The sequence below is a fragment of the Mya arenaria genome, chromosome 12 (assembly GCF_026914265.1).
Source record: "Mya arenaria isolate MELC-2E11 chromosome 12, ASM2691426v1".
NCBI classification, from domain to species: Eukaryota; Metazoa; Mollusca; class Bivalvia; order Myida; family Myidae; genus Mya; species Mya arenaria.
In genome coordinates this window covers 69,972,383-69,994,886 of record NC_069133.1, presented here as the reverse complement: position 1 = coordinate 69,994,886, position 22,504 = coordinate 69,972,383, and the positions used below count along the sequence as shown (strand labels likewise).

At 36.6% G+C, this 22,504-nt stretch overlaps 1 protein-coding gene across 3 annotated transcripts in view; it reads right to left on the bottom strand.

The window, feature by feature from the left end:
- The window catches only part of LOC128211071 (uncharacterized), a 220,030-nt gene that overhangs the window by 21,735 nt on the left and 175,791 nt on the right, over positions 1-22,504 (bottom strand). For all 3 annotated transcript variants that reach the window (XM_052915480.1, XM_052915478.1, XM_052915479.1), the window contains 25 exons: positions 21,914-22,143; positions 20,708-20,852; positions 20,210-20,349; positions 19,742-19,892; positions 19,103-19,278; positions 18,462-18,588; positions 17,784-17,944; positions 15,540-15,654; positions 14,963-15,108; positions 13,591-13,678; positions 13,305-13,429; positions 11,805-11,963; positions 11,064-11,157; positions 9,882-10,015; positions 8,644-8,819; positions 8,400-8,455; positions 7,633-7,862; positions 6,427-6,571; positions 5,929-6,068; positions 5,461-5,611; positions 4,822-4,997; positions 4,181-4,307; positions 3,503-3,663; positions 1,047-1,161; positions 470-615 (listed from right to left, as the gene is read on the bottom strand). In XM_052915480.1, coding sequence (XP_052771440.1) covers positions 470-615; positions 1,047-1,161; positions 3,503-3,663; positions 4,181-4,307; positions 4,822-4,997; positions 5,461-5,611; positions 5,929-6,068; positions 6,427-6,571; positions 7,633-7,862; positions 8,400-8,455; positions 8,644-8,819; positions 9,882-10,015; positions 11,064-11,157; positions 11,805-11,963; positions 13,305-13,429; positions 13,591-13,678; positions 14,963-15,108; positions 15,540-15,654; positions 17,784-17,944; positions 18,462-18,588; positions 19,103-19,278; positions 19,742-19,892; positions 20,210-20,349; positions 20,708-20,852; positions 21,914-22,143 — 3,614 coding nt within the window. The remainder of the gene's footprint in view (positions 1-469; positions 616-1,046; positions 1,162-3,502; positions 3,664-4,180; positions 4,308-4,821; positions 4,998-5,460; positions 5,612-5,928; positions 6,069-6,426; positions 6,572-7,632; positions 7,863-8,399; positions 8,456-8,643; positions 8,820-9,881; positions 10,016-11,063; positions 11,158-11,804; positions 11,964-13,304; positions 13,430-13,590; positions 13,679-14,962; positions 15,109-15,539; positions 15,655-17,783; positions 17,945-18,461; positions 18,589-19,102; positions 19,279-19,741; positions 19,893-20,209; positions 20,350-20,707; positions 20,853-21,913; positions 22,144-22,504) is intronic.

Here is a 22,504-nt window from a genome sequence, read left to right as displayed (position 1 = left end):
TAGAGGTATTATTTCATATCTTATTTAATGTCAGCAGTAGAGGCATACTATCAGTAGATGTATAACATCAAGTCTCATTAAATATGAGCAGCAGATGTATAAGATCATATCTCACTTAATATCCGCAGGAGATATATAAGATCATATCTCATTTAATGTCAACATCAGATGTATAAGATCATATCTTATTAAATGTTGGCAAAAGAGTCCTACCCTCACCTGCAGCAGAGGCATAATACAATATCCGTTAATGTCAGAGACGTATCCTAGGAAATATAAGTTTCAAAGCATGTCTTGACATCTGACAAACCATCTTCAAGAACTAATTGATCCATAAAATGTCAACAGTCATATCGCAACAGACAATATTCCAAGAATCAGTGAAAATACAAAAAACAATATATGTCTTGTGTTTCTTATGTCATGTATGTCTATAGAACATATGCTGCATTTAAAAATTGAAACTTACCAGTACAGTGTGACCAGTTCTTCTTGTCATAGTCCGACCACATTTCTTCAAGCTGGTTTTCCAAAAAGGGTTCCAAAAAGGCCTGGCATTCGTCAGCTTTCTCATTCATGAATTCTATATAGTGACTGTTCAGCATATTCACCACACTGTAACAAGGATTTTAACATCATAACATCTTATATTTTCTGTTACTCTAGCTTACAAGACTCTGGCATTCTCAAATTATATATAAATGTTAGTCATGTTATGATGTATTCAGTTATGACATTTGTGACAACTTTAATTGCGTTCCCCATGTGCAATCAAATATAGGTTTCTGTTTTACCATGATCAAATGCTTATTAAAGGGTTTAAAGTCATTCCATGCATGATTAAACTGCATGATAGGATAAGAGTCCATGTGCAATCTATAAAACGATTTCCAGCATTCTAAACTAAATGTAAAGTTTTATTCTTCATTTGCTCATTAATAAGTATGCATTTGAAACAGGATGATAAACATTGCTTCACATTTTTGAGACATGCTTCTAATTATAAGTGCTAAAAGGGAAACTCAAAAGTTGATTCTTGCACTTACGAGCATCTTTCGTTAGCGTCAAGCATGTCTCCAAATCTGTCCACGTAATCATACTGCCTCGACAAGGGGAAGAAGCCTTGTAGCTCATAAAATTTTCCATAACATAGGGTTTCCTCTGTAAACATAGATTACATATCGTATTTAACATGTGCAATATCATAACTATCTAGCAGTTTTTTCACTGAAGACCGTATTTTTTAAATACTTAAAGAGGTCATAACCCCTTCCTGGTAAAATTTCTTTCATTGTCTAATGCAAATATTGAGGCTCAAAAACACTTTTATTGTATGCAGTATTCAAGTTTTTGCAAGGGTTGGTAGACAAAATATTCAGATAGAAATAAATGAGGGTATTTGGTCTGCAACAGTTGGTACCCAAAACATTCAGATAGAAATGACAGGGGTATTTGGTCTGCAAGGGTTGGTACCCAAAACATTCAGATAGAAACAGTATGGGTATATGGTCCACAAGGGTTGGTACATAAAACATTCAGATAGAAACAGTATGGGTATATGGTCCACAGGGGTTGGTACACAAAACATTCAGATAGAAATAATAGGGGTATTTGGTCCACAAGGGTTGGTACACAAAACATTTCGATAGAAATAATAGGGGTATTTGGTCCACCAGGGTTGGTACACAAAACATTCAGATAGAAATAATAGGGGTATTTGGTCCACAAGGGTTGGTACACAAAACATTCAGATAGAAATAATAGGGGTATTTGGTCCACAAGGGTTGGTACACAAAACATTCAGATAGAAATAATAGGGGTATTTGGTCCACCAGGGTTGGTACACAAAACATTCAGATAGAAATAATAGGGGTATTTGGTCCACAAGGGTTGGTACACAAAACATTCAGATAGAAATGACAGGGGTATTTGGTCCACAAGGGTTGGTACACAAAACATTCAGATAGAAATAATAGGGGTATATGGTCCACAAGGGTTGGTACACAAAACATTCAGATAGAAATGACAGGGGTATTTGGTCCACAAGGGTTGGTACACAAAACATTCAGATAGAAATAATAGGGGTATATGGTCCACAAGGGTTGGTACACAAAACATTCAGATAGAAATAATAGGGGTATTTGGTCCACAAAGGGTTGGTACACAAAACATTCAGATAGAAATAATAGGGGTATTTGGTCCACAAGGGTTGGTACACAAAACATTCAGATAGAAATAATAGGGGTATTTGGTCCACAAGGGTTGGTACACAAAACATTCAGATAGAAATGACAGGGGTATTTGGTCCACAAGGGTTGGTACACAAAAGATTCAGATAGAAATGACAGGGGTATTTGGTCTGAAAGGGTTGGTACACAAAACATTCAGATAGAAACAGTATGGGTATATGGTCCACAAGGGTTGGTACACAAAACATTTCGATAGAAATGACAGGGGTATTTGGTCTGCAAGGGTTGGTACACAAAACATTCAGATTGAAATAATAGGGGTATTTGGTCCACCAGGGTTGGAACACAAAACATTTAGATAGAAATAATAGGGGTATTTGGTCCACCAGGGTTGGTACCCAAAACATTCAGATAGAAATAATAGGGGTATTTGGTCTGCAAGGGTTGGTACACAAAACATTCAGATAGAAATAATAGGGGTATTTGGTCCACAAGGGTTGGTACACAAAACATTCAGATAGAAATGACAGGGGTATTTGGTCTGAAAGGGTTGGTACACAAAACATTCAGATAGAAATAATAGGGGTATTTGGTCCACAAGGGTTGGTACACAAAACATTCAGATAGAAATGACAGGGGTATTTGGTCCACAAGGGTTGGTACACAAAACATTCAGATAGAAATAACAGGGGTATTTGGTCCACAAGGGTTGGTACACAAAACATTCAGATAGAAATAATAGGGGTATTTGGTCCACAAGGGTTGGTACACAAAACATTCAGATAGAAATGACAGGGGTATTTGGTCCACAAGGGTTGGTACACAAAACATTCAGATAGAAATAACAGGGGTATTTGGTCCACAAGGGTTGGTAAACAAAACATTCAGATAGAAATAATAGGGGTATTTGGTCCACAAGGGTTGGTACACAAAACATTCAAATAGAAATGACAGGGGTATTTGGTCTGCAAGGGTTGGTACACAAAACATTCAGATAGAAATAATAGGGGTATTTGGTCCACCAGGGTTGTAACACAAAACATTTAGATAGAAATAATAGGGGTATTTGGTCCACCAGGGTTGGTACCCAAAACATTCAGATAGAAATAATAGGGGTATTTGGTCAACAAGGGTTGGTACACAAAAAATTCAGATAGAAATAATAGGGGTATTTGGTCCACAAGGGTTGGTACACAAACATTTAGATAGAAATAACAGGGGTATTTGGTCCACAAGGTGGGATAAGCAGATCTAAAAAATATTAAGATAGAAATAATAGATGTATTCTTTCTAAGAAGTATATAATCTCTTACCCATGCTTGCAAATGTGCAATTTTTTGGACTGAAGCCAAGAACTTCTTCCATGTACATGGCAAACCCGAGGTTAGACTGGGCATCCCGAGTAATGTTACCAATGTTGTCACAATATGGCCTGTATGCTTCACCAATCTTAGCCATGCAGTAACCAAGTGTGCTGAAATCGTTATATAATATTATAATAGATGTTTAACTGGGTGTTCCCGGTTATGTTTCTGATGTTGGTACAATGTGGCCTGTAGGCCTTACCAATCTTAGCCATGCAGTAACCAAGTGTGCTGAAATCATTATATAATATTATAATAGATGTTTAACTGGGTGTTCCGGGTTATGTTACTGATGTTGGTACAATGTGGCCTGTAGGCCTTACCAATCTTAGCCGTGCAGTGCAGAGCACTATTGAGGAAACACCCCAAGTTTTGTCTGTTTTTATACAGTCAAAAAGGGACATAACTTGAACATGATAAAAGCCAGAGTTATGGGTCTTGTTATTCATGTGCGTATGTCTCTAGGAACATCTGTACTAAGTTTCAGTTGAACAACTTGAACATTATTTCTGTTACGACCAAGGTTTCCACTCTTGCACAACAATGATGACAACAAATCAATAGCTATTATAACACATTGACCTTTAACTTCGATAAAAACACAAGTTTATAAGCACTGTGAAATACCTGCATGCTTCTTCATAACTGTGAGTGGAGTTGTAAGTTTGGAGCAGATAGTTTCCACATGAAGCCACTGTCAGGTATAGAAGGTTGTCATCCTCTGGACAGCCACTTGTTGGCCTGGGCAGCAGGTCTGAAATGAACAATATCATTTTAACTTTATATGGTGACGTAACCTGCTTTTTCACTTAAGCTATGAAGTTAACCAAAGCTCGTTACCTGTGCTTTTAACACTGTTCATGATTAGCACCAATCCTGGGTACTGGTTCCTGTTCATCTGTGGACATAAAGGTCAAGGTTATCTGGGCTGGTTCCTTGTTTTGCTTACTTACTTTCTTACAACACTGTTCATAGTGGATGGGTCCAATCCTCAGTACTGGTTTCCTGTACTCTGTCGCCATCAAATCTAGTTCTTTGTTCTACTTATTTTCTATGGCTTACCACACTGTTCATAGTGACTGGCTTCCATCCTCGGTACTGGTTCCCAATGCTCTGTGGCGATCAAATCTGGTTCCCTATTTTACTTACTTTCTAAGGCTTTCAAATTTGTTCAAAGCGACTTGCTCCAATCCTGGGTACTGGTTCCCTGTCCTATGTGGCAATCATAGCTGGTTCCCTGTTCTAAATACTTATTTTCTATGGCTTACCACACTGTTCAAAGTGCCTAGCTCCAATCCTGGGTACTGGTTCCCTGTCCTCTGTGGCTATCAGGGCTAAGGTCACAAAAGCTGGCTGGAAGTTCTCGCTTTCATCACATGACATCATGTTCACATTATGCTCTTCCAGTATTGAATAGGCACACCAGAATGCCTGGGACCAAACGCTGAAAAAGTAAGGTTGTACATGACCAATGATCAGAGACATGAAAAGGGATGTTTTAAAGGCCATTGCATTGGATCACCTTTCCTGCAGAGCTAGGACAACTGGGGCTATATTCAATATGGTTCTTGTCCTTATACTTAAATATGAGACTCTTTTATGCCTCAGTGGTTCCATTCGGTATATTGGGGCATTAATTTGATAGTCCAATCAAAACATTTCTAGAACTAAGATCATTCTTAGGGTGTTATTTAAAACTGAACAACCATCATTTAAATTTATGTTTAGAAAAGTTGCCCAACCGGCTAAACTTAAACCTTTACATTTTTATTACCAAATTTGAATATTTTAACAAATAATGATGTTTAGGCTAATTCAAGAAAGAAAAATCAGTGACATAATAAAAGGACTGCTCCCTAGCAACCATAACTAACAAACATGTGAAACAAGAAAAATACAGTGCTTACTTGCAAGACATGAATGTAGAATTATCCATAGTGAGCATGGACAGGATTCCCTCAACTGGAGAATGCAGCAGGTTTATAACCGAGGGCAAACAATGGTGGGCGATCTCTTCACCATAGGTCAACAATGCCATCTCACATGGGAATTCAGCCTCTGAAGACAATATAGTCACATCTATCAAATATCTATTCTTTGATCTCCCTTGTGCGCAAATCAAGACGTAATTCCTTCTATTTTTATACGGAGCTACACTAGTCATGCTCTAAGCCCTCAACACATCAATCAGCAGAACATACATTAACTCTCAACTCAGTGATTTTGTGTTTGGCTTTTTTATCTTACATTACCTTTATTAAATTTCAACTGCAAAATGCTTGAAAAAGGTCGCCACTATCCCACAATCACCAATCACAGAGAGGCATTTTTTACCATTAGAACCCACCTAGTGATTTATAGTACCAATCACTTACCACAGTATGGTTCAGTTTTGTTGAAATATTGAGGGCGGAAATCTCTGTCAGCTGTCACCCCTCTGATGGAATCGTCGGTACAGTTAACTCCCAGGCCCTTCAAGATGTTATTATAGCAGGCCAAGGACCTCCACTCCGCGCTGAGAATATAAGCAACGATACAGTTCAATTCAAAGCACAGTATTAAATTTGAAGTAAGCTAATGGTCAACACCACCAACTGATGCTTAATTTGCCAGTAAGACTTGAGAACACCGACAGACCATATCCGGACTGCTGATTCAACATTTCTTGTGTATTTGTCTTAAGTCATGAAGCACTTGACAACATACTAATATTTATCAACAGATACAAGACAAACATGCAAAATGTGAAAAAATAACCGCCATTATGGCAAGAAAGTTGAGGTCACTGCAAACAGGATTAACAACCGTCCTTGTGGCAACATAGTCGAGCTCACCACAAGCTGGCTCCATAAAAACAATATATTTTTACTCACAAGCACATATCCTGACTCGTTGCATTGGGACGGTTATAATCTTCTTTGAAACACAGCACATCCAGAATTTCTCCCATCACCCAAGGATTGGAGCACAGGCCTTGTGCATTTGTGGGGAACATTTCCTCTAGTTCACCGAACCGATCTGAAAACCACACTTGTGTCTAGTATATTTGATATATCATTAGTATTACAGCATACATGCAATATCCCCTATGGGGGGAAAATCCCCCCCCCGAAAATTTGATCCCCCGGTCTCCTGGCGGGAAATAAAAATCCCCCGAAATCTAAAAGTGATTTTACAACAAGCAATAATGACAAAGCCAAACCACAGTATGTGAGTGAAACTGAATGTAAACAAACAACTCCACAAGGAAGAAATGACCGTATAAATACTTGCAATGAATATTTGAAAAAAAAGGTTTGATAAATGCCAAAAGGAAACTTACACAAGATATATAAGAAATTTATTTATTTGTAGTAATGATCAAAGGCAAAAAAAGATTGCATTTTGGGAATGAAAGAAATTATTATATTTATTCCATTCTGTTATTGTCTGATTATTATCATAGCTGATAGTATTAAGCAGATTGTTTTAAGGAAGGAAGGAAAACCAATTAAATTGTCTCGAAAAAATATTATTCGTATGACATATTTTGTTCTGCAGGTGCATTACAGTATGACATGACAGTGTGATAAATCATGATATATAAAATAATTCTGTATATTCAAAAAAGTTAAAGGTTTTCATAGCAATATATGTGAATACCTTTTTTGTACTTGTGTCTAAAATACTTAGGAATTTGGCCAACTTACACCTGTTAAAAAAATCCCCCTGAATACTACCAAAATTGCCCTGAATTTTCAGCCTTTTTGAAAATGGTCTCCAGAAATATGGCATGTATGCACAGGGACTGCAGCAAATAGCAAACTAAAGACATATTTGATTGACATCAATTAGTGTAGAATGGATATGCCAAGTCTAAACATACACGAAGGAGATAAATATGCCATGAACAGTCAATTTGAGTTATCTTTCATGCACAACTAGCACCCTTAATATGAAAGCAATTATTTTATCAATAACTTAATAAGCTTAATGAAATGTACTCCTTATGCATTATATTTTGGAAGAATAAACTAAATCTGCTTCCTGGCTTCCCAATAACTGGACTAGCTTGAGCAGATTTATTTTTACAAACCCACCTGTGAGATAGATATTGTCTGAGGCGAGGAATTCTGTAACATTTGAAGCTTTGTCCACCTTCATTAGTTCGACCGAATGTTGACCGTGGAGATACACGTCGCGGTGATCAGTCTTCTGTCGAGTGAAAGTAATTGTGACAGCGCTGTTGTCACTTTCCACTGTGAGATTGCTGAAGTTATCATATCCTCCGAAATCCTTGTCAAATTGAGCAGATTCACCATCCATAAACCTGGGATATATTGGAAATTGTTGTTGTTTTAATATGTAACCTGTCATATGCAACCAATGTTGGTTAATTACCCCAGCCCCACACACACCATATTATATCTAAGGATTTATACTGTACAAGAATCATCTTTGTAACCTTTTAAATGTGATTGCATATTTCAATAATTTTATTGGTATATTTTTCATGTATGTTTTATTAGTGTTTTGGAATGTATCTATTTCATTCACACATAGTTACATTGAAAAATGATGTTAAATGGTGTTGTTGCTTGTGCGCATGGTGCAGTTACTTGGGGATCATTTAACATGTCCCAATGGCCATTGGAAATAGTTATCGCTTAAGTCCGTGCTAGTGGGCATTGACATCGTCACTGCTATTTTCAAACTTGGGACGCAGTATATGCTTCCCTTTCAAATTGTATTGTTTTAAAAGGTGAAATTAAAAACTGATACTATTCATGTATTGTTTCTCTACACACCCGATTACAATTAATGGAAGATTGTTGAATATTAGGAATAGTGATATGTATGTACTTACATGTCAACTGCCATATACTGATTCATATAATCCTTGGTTATAACTATGAGGTCCCGCTGGAATTATTAAAATAAGGTGAAATTGAAAAATAAAATCAATAAGTTGACTGCTTAATCACAACAAAGTACAACACAATTCAGATTTGTTTCAGGAAATATGGAAATTGTTTGAATTTATTTTTTTAATATAATTCAAACACTGTTAAGAATTACACAGGTAAATTGCCATAATTACATAGACTCACCGGTTCCATATCTGTTTGACGTTTTCTAATTGCGGGCATCACTATCAATGCTATGTTGAAGTCAGAAAACGTGGAGTGTGGGGCTTTGACTCGGAAATGTTCGTCCCCATTTGGCAGTATGCCAACAACCATTGATATCTGACCATCTTCAGAGATGAGCGATACTGCTACGTCACCTGAGGTAGTTATGATTTATTGCTTTAAGTGTCACTGTGGTTGGGGTTTGGATTTATCATTACACATTTGCTTATAACACCACATCAAGGCTAACACATGTGCATAGTTTCACTAGTAACATTAGTTTACATTCAAATATATCTAAATGATTTTAGCTATGGTCAAGGTTAATATTTTTGCATAACAAAAAAACAGAGGCATCACTTGCTAATAAGTAAACCCAGAGTTACAAGCCCTGCTTCACAAGTGAGTAACGGCACTGGTAACTTGCATTCCAAGTTACATGAATATAGTTTAAAGAGTTTTTAAAGGGACTGTACACCAGATTGGCACCAAAATTATATTTTTTCTGTAACAAATCTCTGGACAAATCTTTAATAAAATGTTTTGCTCTTTGATATCTTAATTGTAAAAAAAGTACCAAAATGTAAAATACAAAATTGAGTCAAAGGTCGGGTTCGAACTGGTGTCGCCAAAATGCAGTCCAGTGATGTATCCACTGTGCTACGAAGACTTACTCTAAATGGTTGGATAGCTATATCCCTAACTTGGTAATATCACGTGATAACATCGACTAGCCAATCACGCATATTGAATTAATTGTACTAGGTAGACATACCTAGTAATCTTTTTTAATGGAAAAATACGAAAAAACTGCAAAAAATAAATCAATTGTAAACTATGTGGTACTTCAGTTAGTTAGTTTCAATGCATTGTACACATTGATACCAAGTTTATGTCAGTTTGCGACAATTTTCTTCTTATTTTTCCGCTATTTCATCATACGGAGTACAGCCCCTTTGTGAGATATATTTCAAATTATTAAGACAAAGTTAAGGGTTTTGCAACAGCCTTATAACGATGATAACACTGACACCAAGGCTATAACATTACTCATTCAAAAAGCAAACACGTTAAAAATTAAATTAATTGTCACCAACTCATATGAAAAATATCACTTTTACACCAATAATAAATCTGAATTTGTAAATAAGGGAGATATTTCTTACATGCATGTAACGATCTACAACATTGTTATAAAATTGAAGAAAGTTACTTACAAACGTGAGGTAAAACATCCGTATGAGCGATGACACGTGACTGAATACCCCTACTTATGTTCGAAAAATGACATTTCATTGTCGTCTCTGCAAAAATATTCGTGTTGATACAACCCAGAAGACCTTCGTATTTCCTGAAGACAAAATACATTGTTGATACAATCAAGTCAACCATAAAATACCAGCAAGACACGTTTCATAGAACATATTTCTCATATTATAGTTGCTGGGATGATCTTTCTGATACAGTGTAGTGGGCATTTGTCAATCTGTAAGACTTTTTTGTGGAATATATTTATCATTGTGAATATTACTGAGTCCCATTTCATAGCAATAACATTCAGTCAATAATAACACATCTTTATTAAGCCTGGAGTATATGGAAAGGCTCGGTCAACTTGTGATGTTTTCTAGAACAAAGCCACAAACTTTGTAAGCAGAAAATCAGCAATCTGTTTTAACACAATTTATACGCGCAGTGATTTTTGGGTGCAATTTACTGCCTTCTGAAGGCTGTTTCCCGTTGCAAAAAACTATCCATTTTTTCCCAAAATTTTATAATCTTTCCCCAATTTGATAAATGCAAATTATGTTAATGAATAAGAAAGCAATGAATTTCTTGAAATATAAACAAAATCTTGACAAAACTTATTTACAGCATAATTAATGCATAAAAAATAAAACATCTGTGTTTTCCATTATAATTGTTTATTTTGGCCTGATTTTGTATTTTTCCCAAAGTCAACTTTTTTCCCAATTTGCACAGGTGGTAAAAATAATTCCCCCAAAAATACAGATGCGTTATTGTTTATGATACATATAAGGTTTTATGTCACAATGTTCATTGATGATCAAGAACATAAGACAAAAACTCTGTCGAGCTTTTCAGCTAAATATGTCTGTACAGTTTTTGTTTAAAATCATATAAAATGTATGAAACAAATCATTGAAAGAGAATAATAACGTATAGTGTATAATCATGAATAAGGTAATGGCTTTAAAACTTATTCCATTTAATCATTATATACTATTTAATAAGGTCATATTATGGACATTGATAAGCAAGCCATAAGCAATAAATAGAAATCTAACAGCCTGGTCCCTTTAGTTTGCTGTCTACCCGCTCACGTCATTATCTCAATATTAAATCTGGCAAGAAAATCCTAGTATGACTACACGCACCTGCAGTTGTTTGGATCCTGGACAACTCTGTTCCGCCATTCTACACAATTGTCTTCCATCATCCTTATGTACATTCCCTCATTGCACTCTGCTTCTACGGAAAAAAAAAACAATAGCATTGTCAAGATTATCCTTGGATGAAATCCTAAGTTAATGGGGTTGTAAGCATGGGCGAGTTGATTCTGGATTAAATCTAATGGGTTTGTCAATTTAGTTTCATAGAATTATTGGTCATTGCGCCAATAAAAGATTTTGATTAAATTTTAGGCTACTGGGCTTGCCCCTGTTGTTTCTATTTATTTAATGGTCCTCGTGCCCTTTAACAAGGTCTTGATTATAGTAAAGGCTCCTATACTTTTCTATGCAGTTTCTGTTGTTTTATTAGTAAAACCAGGGAACATGAATTCTATTTAACAAACAATGCACATAAACATGAAGCTCATTAGGCTTTTGTAGAACCTACAAATGTCTTTTCAGACAAGAAACCGGCATAAGTCAACAATGTCTAAGCCAGTGCTAAGGGCCTTCTTTAACTATTGCATTTTGTCCTTGCAACAGGACTTGAAAGTTTCATTTAAATATTTTGACAATTTATTTTGTTAACGCCAAGATTAAAATGTTTGCCAAACGAAACCAAAGACGATAACACAAAGGCTTTCACAATACATGAACTTATATTCTTGAAAACAACAACAAAGAAACTAAAAGTGTAAAAACCATGTATTGCAATTTGCTACCTACCCCTGCATTCCCCATTATGAATAAATTCCAGTCTTCCTCCTGTATGGCAATTTTCCAGCCTGAAGACACACTCATTTCCATAGTTATGATACTTGTCAGTCGTAGGGTCAAAGCCGCAAACTGGCAAATACTGGGCGGTACAAGTGAAAGCACACTGGTCTGCAACAGAAAACATGATAGAAATTTTATTATCGGTAAAATTTCCCTTCATTTCGAGCCTTAAGCCTCACTCATTTCAAACAGTGTGACACTTCTCAATCTGAGGATCATAATGGCATACTGTCAAACAATCAATGTATGCCGGTATGCATTCACATTTTAAAATTTAATAAAATAAAGAGAAAACATGGGCATCAGAATGAATCATTCTTTTGAGAGGAGCCTAACCTGATTAAACTGTTCTAGAAAGCAAGCTTAGCTGATAGAGTAGATAACTGAACACTGACCTGAGCACTTTGGAGGAGATTGCACTGATACATTTACTGAACACTGACCTCAGCACTTTGTAGGAATGGTCACTTAGAAGTTTACTGGACACTGAACTCAGCATTTTCCTGAAGTTGGCACTGAGAAGTTTACTGAACACTGACCTCAGTACTTAGGAGGAGATCCCGCTGAGAAGTTTACTGAACACTGACCAGAGCACTTAGGAGATGGCACTGAGAAGTTTACTAAACACTGACCTGAGTACTTTGGAGGAGATGGCACTGAGAAATTTACTAAACACTCACCTGAGCACTTCGAAAGAGATGGCACTGAGAAGTTTACTAAACACTCACATGAGCACTTTGGAGGAGATGGCGCTGAGAAGTTTACTAAACACTGACCTGAGCACTTGGGAGGAGTTGGCACTGAGAAGTTTATTAAATACTCACATGAGCACTTTTGAGGAGATGGCACTGAGAATTTTACTAAACACTCACCTGAGCACTTTGGAGGAGATGGCACTAAGAAGTTTACTAAACACTGATCAGAGCACTTTGGAGGAGTTGGCACTGAGAAGTTTACTAAACACTCACCTGAGCACTTTGGAGGAGATGGCACTGAAAAGTTTACTAAACACTCACCTGAGCACTTTGGAGGAGATGGCACTGAGAAATTTACTAAACACTCACCTGAGCACTTCGAAAAAGATGGCACTGATAAGTTTACTAAACACTCACATGAGCACTTCGAAAAAGATGGCACTGAAAAGTTTACTAAACACTGACCAGAGCACTTGGGCGGAGATGGCGCTGAGAAGTTTACTAAACACTGACCAGAGCACTTGGGAGGAGTTGGCACTGAGAAGTTTACTAAATACTCACCTGAACACTTTAGAGGAGATAGCACTGAGAAGTTAACTAAACACTCACCTGAGCACTTTGGAGGAGATGGCGCTGAAAAAGTTTACTTAACACTGACCTGAGCACTTTGGAGGAGATGGGGCTGAGAAGTTAACTAAACACTGACCTGAGCACTATGGAGGAGATGGCACTGAGAAGTTTACTAAACACTCACCTGAGCACTTTGGAGGAGATGGTACTTTCAGTTTGGGTAGCACCATTTCTAGTGACTCATGTAGGTTTTCTTTTGTGATGTTACACTGCCTTGTCAAAGGGCTCGTAGCCAAGCATTCTTCAAACCTGTTTTGTATGATAAACAAACATAATTAATTTCAAAATTGAATTTAAATGTTACTTTATGTGGCATATACAGGTATATATTTGTTAATTAAGTTTAAATCAACAGCTTCTCATCTTAAGGCTGACAATGATTCATAACTTGATTAAAATGTTCAACTTACATGCAACCATCAGCTTTCCCATCAGCAATATGTTGATAGCACATCATGAATGCCACCAGTCCATATTTAGAGCAAGGACTTTCTTCTCCTGTAATATACAAAGATATTCATTGTCAATTTTAATGTCAGCAGCAGAGAATTAATGTTATATCTTGCTTTATGTAAGAAACATTTGAAACATGTCATATCTCAATGACCGCAGCGAATGAATAATGTCATATTATAAACAAGCAGCAGATGTATACCTAATGTAATTTTATTCAATTTTGGCAACAGAGGTATAATGTCATATCCCATTCAATGACTGCAGCAGAGGTATAATGTCATATTTAAACCAATAGTTGCAACAGTGGTATAATGTTATATCTTATTTAATGTCTGAAGTAGATGAATAATGTTGTATCACATTCAATTTTGGCAACAGTGGTATAATGTCATATCCCATTCAATGACTGCAGCAGAGGTATAATATCACATTTAAACCAATAGTTACAACAGTGGTATAATGTTATATCTTATTCAATGACTGCAGCAGAGGTATAATGTCATATTTAAACCAATAGTTGCAACAGTGGTATAATGTCATATCTTATTCAATGACTGCAGCAGAGGTATAATGTCATATTTAAACCAATGGTTGCAACAGTGGTATAATGTCATATCTTATTCAATGACTGCAGCAGAGGTATAATGTCATATTTAAACCAATAGTTGCAACAGTGGTATAATGTCATATCTTATTCAATGTCTGAAGTAGAGGTATAATGTCGTATCTCATTCAATTTTGGCAACAATGGTATAATGTCATATCATATTCAATGTCTACAGTAGTAGGTATAATGTCATCTATCACTTAATGTCAGCCGCAGATGTATTTTGACATATATCTTTTAATGCCAGAAGTAGAGGTATTATTTCATATCTTATTTAATGTCAGCAGTAGAGGCATACTATCAGTAGATGTATAACATCAAGTCTCATTAAATATGAGCAGCAGATGTATAAGATCATATCTCACTTAATATCCGCAGGAGATATATAAGATCATATCTCATTTAATGTCAACATCAGATGTATAAGATCATATCTTATTAAATGTTGGCAAAAGAGTCCTACCCTCACCTGCAGCAGAGGCATAATACAATATCCGTTAATGTCAGAGACGTATCCTAGGAAATATAAGTTTCAAAGCATGTCTTGACATCTGACAAACCATCTTCAAGAACTAATTGATCCATAAAATGTCAACAGTCATATCGCAACAGACAATATTCCAAGAATCAGTGAAAATACAAAAAACAATATATGTCTTGTGTTTCTTATGTCATGTATGTCTATAGAACATATGCTGCATTTAAAAATTGAAACTTACCAGTACAGTGTGACCAGTTCTTCTTGTCATAGTCCGACCACATTTCTTCAAGCTGGTTTTCCAAAAAGGGTTCCAAAAAGGCCTGGCATTCGTCAGCTTTCTCATTCATGAATTCTATATAGTGACTGTTCAGCATATTCACCACACTGTAACAAGGATTTTAACATCATAACATCTTATATTTTCTGTAACTCTAGCTTACAAGACTCTGGCATTCTCAAATTATATATAAATGTTAGTCATGTTATGATGTATTCAGTTATGACATTTGTGACAACTTTAATTGCGTTCCCCATGTGCAATCAAATATAGGTTTCTGTTTTACCATGATCAAATGCTTATTAAAGGGTTTAAAGTCATTCCATGCATGATTAAACTGCATGATAGGATAAGAGTCCATGTGCAATCTATAAAACGATTTCCAGCATTCTAAACTAAATGTAAAGTTTTATTCTTCATTTGCTCATTAATAAGTATGCATTTGAAACAGGATGATAAACATTGCTTCACATTTTTGAGACATGCTTCTAATTATAAGTGCTAAAAGGGAAACTCAAAAGTTGATTCTTGCACTTACGAGCATCTTTCGTTAGCGTCAAGCATGTCTCCAAATCTGTCCACGTAATCATACTGCCTCGACAAGGGGAAGAAGCCTTGTAGCTCATAAAATTTTCCATAACATAGGGTTTCCTCTGTAAACATAGATTACATATCGTATTTAACATGTGCAATATCATAACTATCTAGCAGTTTTTTCACTGAAGACCGTATTTTTTAAATACTTAAAGAGGTCATAACCCCTTCCTGGTAAAATTTCTTTCATTGTCTAATGCAAATATTGAGGCTCAAAAACACTTTTATTGTATGCAGTATTCAAGTTTTTGCAAGGGTTGGTAGACAAAATATTCAGATAGAAATAAATGAGGGTATTTGGTCTGCAACAGTTGGTACCCAAAACATTCAGATAGAAATGACAGGGGTATTTGGTCTGCAAGGGTTGGTACCCAAAACATTCAGATAGAAACAGTATGGGTATATGGTCCACAAGGGTTGGTACATAAAACATTCAGATAGAAACAGTATGGGTATATGGTCCACAGGGGTTGGTACACAAAACATTCAGATAGAAATAATAGGGGTATTTGGTCCACAAGGGTTGGTACACAAAACATTTCGATAGAAATAATAGGGGTATTTGGTCCACAAGGGTTGGTACACAAAACATTCAGATAGAAATAATAGGGGTATTTGGTCCACAAGGGTTGGTACACAAAACATTCAGATAGAAATAATAGGGGTATATGGTCCACAAGGGTTGGTACACAAAACATTCAGATAGAAATGACAGGGGTATTTGGTCCACAAGGGTTGGTACACAAAACATTCAGATAGAAATAATAGGGGTATATGGTCCACAAGGGTTGGTACACAAAACATTCAGATAGAAATAATAGGGGTATTTGGTCCACAAAGGGTTGGTACACAAAACATTCAGATAGAAATAATAGGGGTATTTGGTCCACAAGGGTTGGTACACAAAACATTCAGATAGAAATAATAGGGGTATTTGGTCCACAAGGGTTGGTACACAAAACATTCAGATAGAAATGACAGGGGTATTTGGTCCACAAGGGTTGGTACACAAAAGATTCAGATAGAAATGACAGGGGTATTTGGTCTGAAAGGGTTGGTACACAAAACATTCAGATAGAAACAGTATGGGTATATGGTCCACAAGGGTTGGTACACAAAACATTTCGATAGAAATGACAGGGGTATTTGGTCCACAAGGGTTGGTACACAAAACATTCAGATTGAAATAATAGGGGTATTTGGTCCACCAGGGTTGGAACACAAAACATTTAGATAGAAATAATAGGGGTATTTGGTCCACCAGGGTTGGTACCCAAAACATTCAGATAGAAATAATAGGGGTATTTGGTCTGCAAGGGTTGGTACACAAAACATTCAGATAGAAACAGTATGGGTATATGGTCCACAAGGGTTGGTACACAAAACATTCAGATAGAAATGACAGGGGTATTTGGTCTGAAAGGGTTGGTACACAAAACATTCAGATAGAAATAATAGGGGTATTTGGTCCACAAGGGTTGGTACACAAAACATTCAGATAGAAATAATAGGGGTATTTGGTCCACAAGGGTTGGTACACAAAACATTCAGATAGAAATAACAGGGGTATTTGGTCCACAAGGGTTGGTACACAAAACATTCAGATAGAAATAATAGGGGTATTTGGTCCACAAGGGTTGGTACACAAAACATTCAGATAGAAATGACAGGGGTATTTGGTCCACAAGGGTTGGTACACAAAACATTCAGATAGAAATAACAGGGGTATTTGGTCCACAAGGGTTGGTAAACAAAACATTCAGATAGAAATAATAGGGGTATTTGGTCCACAAGGGTTGGTACACAAAACATTCAAATAGAAATGACAGGGGTATTTGGTCTGCAAGGGTTGGTACACAAAACATTCAGATAGAAATAATAGGGGTATTTGGTCCACCAGGGTTGTAACACAAAACATTTAGATAGAAATAATAGGGGTATTTGGTCCACCAGGGTTGGTACCCAAAACATTCAGATAGAAATAATAGGGGTATTTGGTCCACAAGGGTTGGTACACAAAAAATTCAGATAGAAATAATAGGGGTATTTGGTCCACAAGGGTTGGTACACAAACATTTAGATAGAAATAACAGGGGTATTTGGTCCACAAGGTGGGATAAGCAGATCTAAAAAATATTAAGATAGAAATAATAGATGTATTCTTTCTAAGAAGTATATAATCTCTTACCCATGCTTGCAAATGTGCAATTTTTTGGACTGAAGCCAAGAACTTCTTCCATGTACATGGCAAACCCGAGGTTAGACTGGGCATCCCGAGTAATGTTACCAATGTTGTCACAATATGGCCTGTATGCTTCACCAATCTTAGCCATGCAGTAACCAAGTGTGCTGAAATCGTTATATAATATTATAATAGATGTTTAACTGGGTGTTCCCGGTTATGTTTCTGATGTTGGTACAATGTGGCCTGTAGGCCTTACCAATCTTAGCCATGCAGTAACCAAGTGTGCTGAAATCATTATATAATATTATAATAGATGTTTAACTGGGTGTTCCGGGTTATGTTACTGATGTTGGTACAATGTGGCCTGTAGGCCTTACCAATCTTAGCCGTGCAGTGCAGAGCACTATTGAGGAAACACCCCAAGTTTTGTCTGTTTTTATACAGTCAAAAAGGGACATAACTTGAACATGATAAAAGCCAGAGTTATGGGTCTTGTTATTCATGTGCGTATGTCTCTAGGAACATCTGTACTAAGTTTCAGTTGAACAACTTGAACATTATTTCTGTTACGACCAAGGTTTCCACTCTTGCACAACAATGATGACAACAAATCAATAGCTATTATAACACATTGACCTTTAACTTCGATAAAAACACAAGTTTATAAGCACTGTGAAATACCTGCATGCTTCTTCATAACTGTGAGTGGAGTTGTAAGTTTGGAGCAGATAGTTTCCACATGAAGCCACTGTCAGGTATAGAAGGTTGTCATCCTCTGGACAGCCACTTGTTGGCCTGGGCAGCAGGTCTGAAATGAACAATATCATTTTAACTTTATATGGTGACGTAACCTGCTTTTTCACTTAAGCTATGAAGTTAACCAAAGCTCGTTACCTGTGCTTTTAACACTGTTCATGATTAGCACCAATCCTGGGTACTGGTTCCTGTTCATCTGTGGACATAAAGGTCAAGGTTATCTGGGCTGGTTCCTTGTTTTGCTTACTTACTTTCTTACAACACTGTTCATAGTGGATGGGTCCAATCCTCAGTACTGGTTTCCTGTACTCTGTCGCCATCAAATCTAGTTCTTTGTTCTACTTATTTTCTATGGCTTACCACACTGTTCATAGTGACTGGCTTCCATCCTCGGTACTGGTTCCCAATGCTCTGTGGCGATCAAATCTGGTTCCCTATTTTACTTACTTTCTAAGGCTTTCAAATTTGTTCAAAGCGACTTGCTCCAATCCTGGGTACTGGTTCCCTGTCCTATGTGGCAATCATAGCTGGTTCCCTGTTCTAAATACTTATTTTCTATGGCTTACCACACTGTTCAAAGTGCCTAGCTCCAATCCTGGGTACTGGTTCCCTGTCCTCTGTGGCTATCAGGGCTAAGGTCACAAAAGCTGGCTGGAAGTTCTCGCTTTCATCACATGACATCATGTTCACATTATGCTCTTCCAGTATTGAATAGGCACACCAGAATGCCTGGGACCAAACGCTGAAAAAGTAAGGTTGTACATGACCAATGATCAGAGACATGAAAAGGGATGTTTTAAAGGCCATTGCATTGGATCACCTTTCCTGCAGAGCTAGGACAACTGGGGCTATATTCAATATGGTTCTTGTCCTTATACTTAAATATGAGACTCTTTTATGCCTCAGTGGTTCCATTCGGTATATTGGGGCATTAATTTGATAGTCCAATCAAAACATTTCTAGAACTAAGATCATTCTTAGGGTGTTATTTAAAACTGAACAACCATCATTTAAATTTATGTTTAGAAAAGTTGCCCAACCGGCTAAACTTAAACCTTTACATTTTTATTACCAAATTTGAATATTTTAACAAATAATGATGTTTAGGCTAATTCAAGAAAGAAAAATCAGTGACATAATAAAAGGACTGCTCCCTAGCAACCATAACTAACAAACATGTGAAACAAGAAAAATACAGTGCTTACTTGCAAGACATGAATGTAGAATTATCCATAGTGAGCATGGACAGGATTCCCTCAACTGGAGAATGCAGCAGGTTTATAACCGAGGGCAAACAATGGTGGGCGATCTCTTCACCATAGGTCAACAATGCCATCTCACATGGGAATTCAGCCTCTGAAGACAATATAGTCACATCTATCAAATATCTATTCTTTGATCTCCCTTGTGCGCAAATCAAGACGTAATTCCTTCTATTTTTATACGGAGCTACACTAGTCATGCTCTAAGCCCTCAACACATCAATCAGCAGAACATACATTAACTCTCAACTCAGTGATTTTGTGTTTGGCTTTTTTATCTTACATTACCTTTATTAAATTTCAACTGCAAAATGCTTGAAAAAGGTCGCCACTATCCCACAATCACCAATCACAGAGAGGCATTTTTTACCATTAGAACCCACCTAGTGATTTATAGTACCAATCACTTACCACAGTATGGTTCAGTTTTGTTGAAATATTGAGGGCGGAAATCTCTGTCAGCTGTCACCCCTCTGATGGAATCGTCGGTACAGTTAACTCCCAGGCCCTTCAAGATGTTATTATAGCAGGCCAAGGACCTCCACTCCGCGCTGAGAATATAAGCAACGATACAGTTCAATTCAAAGCACAGTATTAAATTTGAAGTAAGCTAATGGTCAACACCACCAACTGATGCTTAATTTGCCAGTAAGACTTGAGAACACCGACAGACCATATCCGGACTGCTGATTCAACATTTCTTGTGTATTTGTCTTAAGTCATGAAGCACTTGACAACATACTAATATTTATCAACAGATACAAGACAAACATGCAAAATGTGAAAAAATAACCGCCATTATGGCAAGAAAGTTGAGGTCACTGCAAACAGGATTAACAACCGTCCTTGTGGCAACATAGTCGAGCTCACCACAAGCTGGCTCCATAAAAACAATATATTTTTACTCACAAGCACATATCCTGACTCGTTGCATTGGGACGGTTATAATCTTCTTTGAAACACAGCACATCCAGAATTTCTCCCATCACCCAAGGATTGGAGCACAGGCCTTGTGCATTTGTGGGGAACATTTCCTCTAGTTCACCGAACCGATCTGAAAACCACACTTGTGTCTAGTATATTTGATATATCATTAGTATTACAGCATACATGCAATATCCCCTATGGAGGGAAAATCCCCCCCCCGAAAATTTGATCCCCCGGTCTCCTGGCGGGAAATAAAAATCCCCCGAAATCTAAAAGTGATTTTACAACAAGCAATAATGACAAAGCCAAACCACAGTATGTGAGTGAAACTGAATGTAAACAAACAACTCCACAAGGAAGAAATGACCGTATAAATACTTGCAATGAATATTTGAAAAAAAAGGTTTGATAAATGCCAAAAGGAAACTTACACAAGATATATAAGAAATTTATTTATTTGTAGTAATGATCAAAGGCAAAAAAAGATTGCATTTTGGGAATGAAAGAAATTATTATATTTATTCCATTCTGTTATTGTCTGATTATTATCATAGCTGATAGTATTAAGCAGATTGTTTTAAGGAAGGAAGGAAAACCAATTAAATTGTCTCGAAAAAATATTATTCGTATGACATATTTTGTTCTGCAGGTGCATTACAGTATGACATGACAGTGTGATAAATCATGATATATAAAATAATTCTGTATATTCAAAAAAGTTAAAGGTTTTCATAGCAATATATGTGAATACCTTTTTTGTACTTGTGTCTAAAATACTTAGGAATTTGGCCAACTTACACCTGTTAAAAAAATCCCCCTGAATACTACCAAAATTGCCCTGAATTTTCAGCCTTTTTGAAAATGGTCTCCAGAAATATGGCATGTATGCACAGGGACTGCAGCAAATAGCAAACTAAAGACATATTTGATTGACATCAATTAGTGTAGAATGGATATGCCAAGTCTAAACATACACGAAGGAGATAAATATGCCATGAACAGTCAATTTGAGTTATCTTTCATGCACAACTAGCACCCTTAATATGAAAGCAATTATTTTATCAATAACTTAATAAGCTTAATGAAATGTACTCCTTATGCATTATATTTTGGAAGAATAAACTAAATCTGCTTCCTGGCTTCCCAATAACTGGACTAGCTTGAGCAGATTTATTTTTACAAACCCACCTGTGAGATAGATATTGTCTGAGGCGAGGAATTCTGTAACATTTGAAGCTTTGTCCACCTTCATTAGTTCGACCGAATGTTGACCGTGGAGATACACGTCGCGGTGATCAGTCTTCTGTCGAGTGAAAGTAATTGTGACAGCGCTGTTGTCACTTTCCACTGTGAGATTGCTGAAGTTATCATATCCTCCGAAATCCTTGTCAAATTGAGCAGATTCACCATCCATAAACCTGGGATATATTGGAAATTGTTGTTGTTTTAATATGTAACCTGTCATATGCAACCAATGTTGGTAAATTACCCCAGCCCCACACACACCATATTATATCTAAGGATTTATACTGTACAAGAATCACTTTGTAACCTTTTAAATGTGATTGCATATTTCAATAATTTTATTGGTATATTTTTCATGTATGTTTTATTAGTGTTTTGGAATGTATCTATTTCATTCACACATAGTTACATTGAAAAATGATGTTAAATGGTGTTGTTGCTTGTGCGCATGGTGCAGTTACTTGGGGATCATTTAACATGTCCCAATGGCCATTGGAAATAGTTATCGCTTAAGTCCGTGCTAGTGGGCATTGA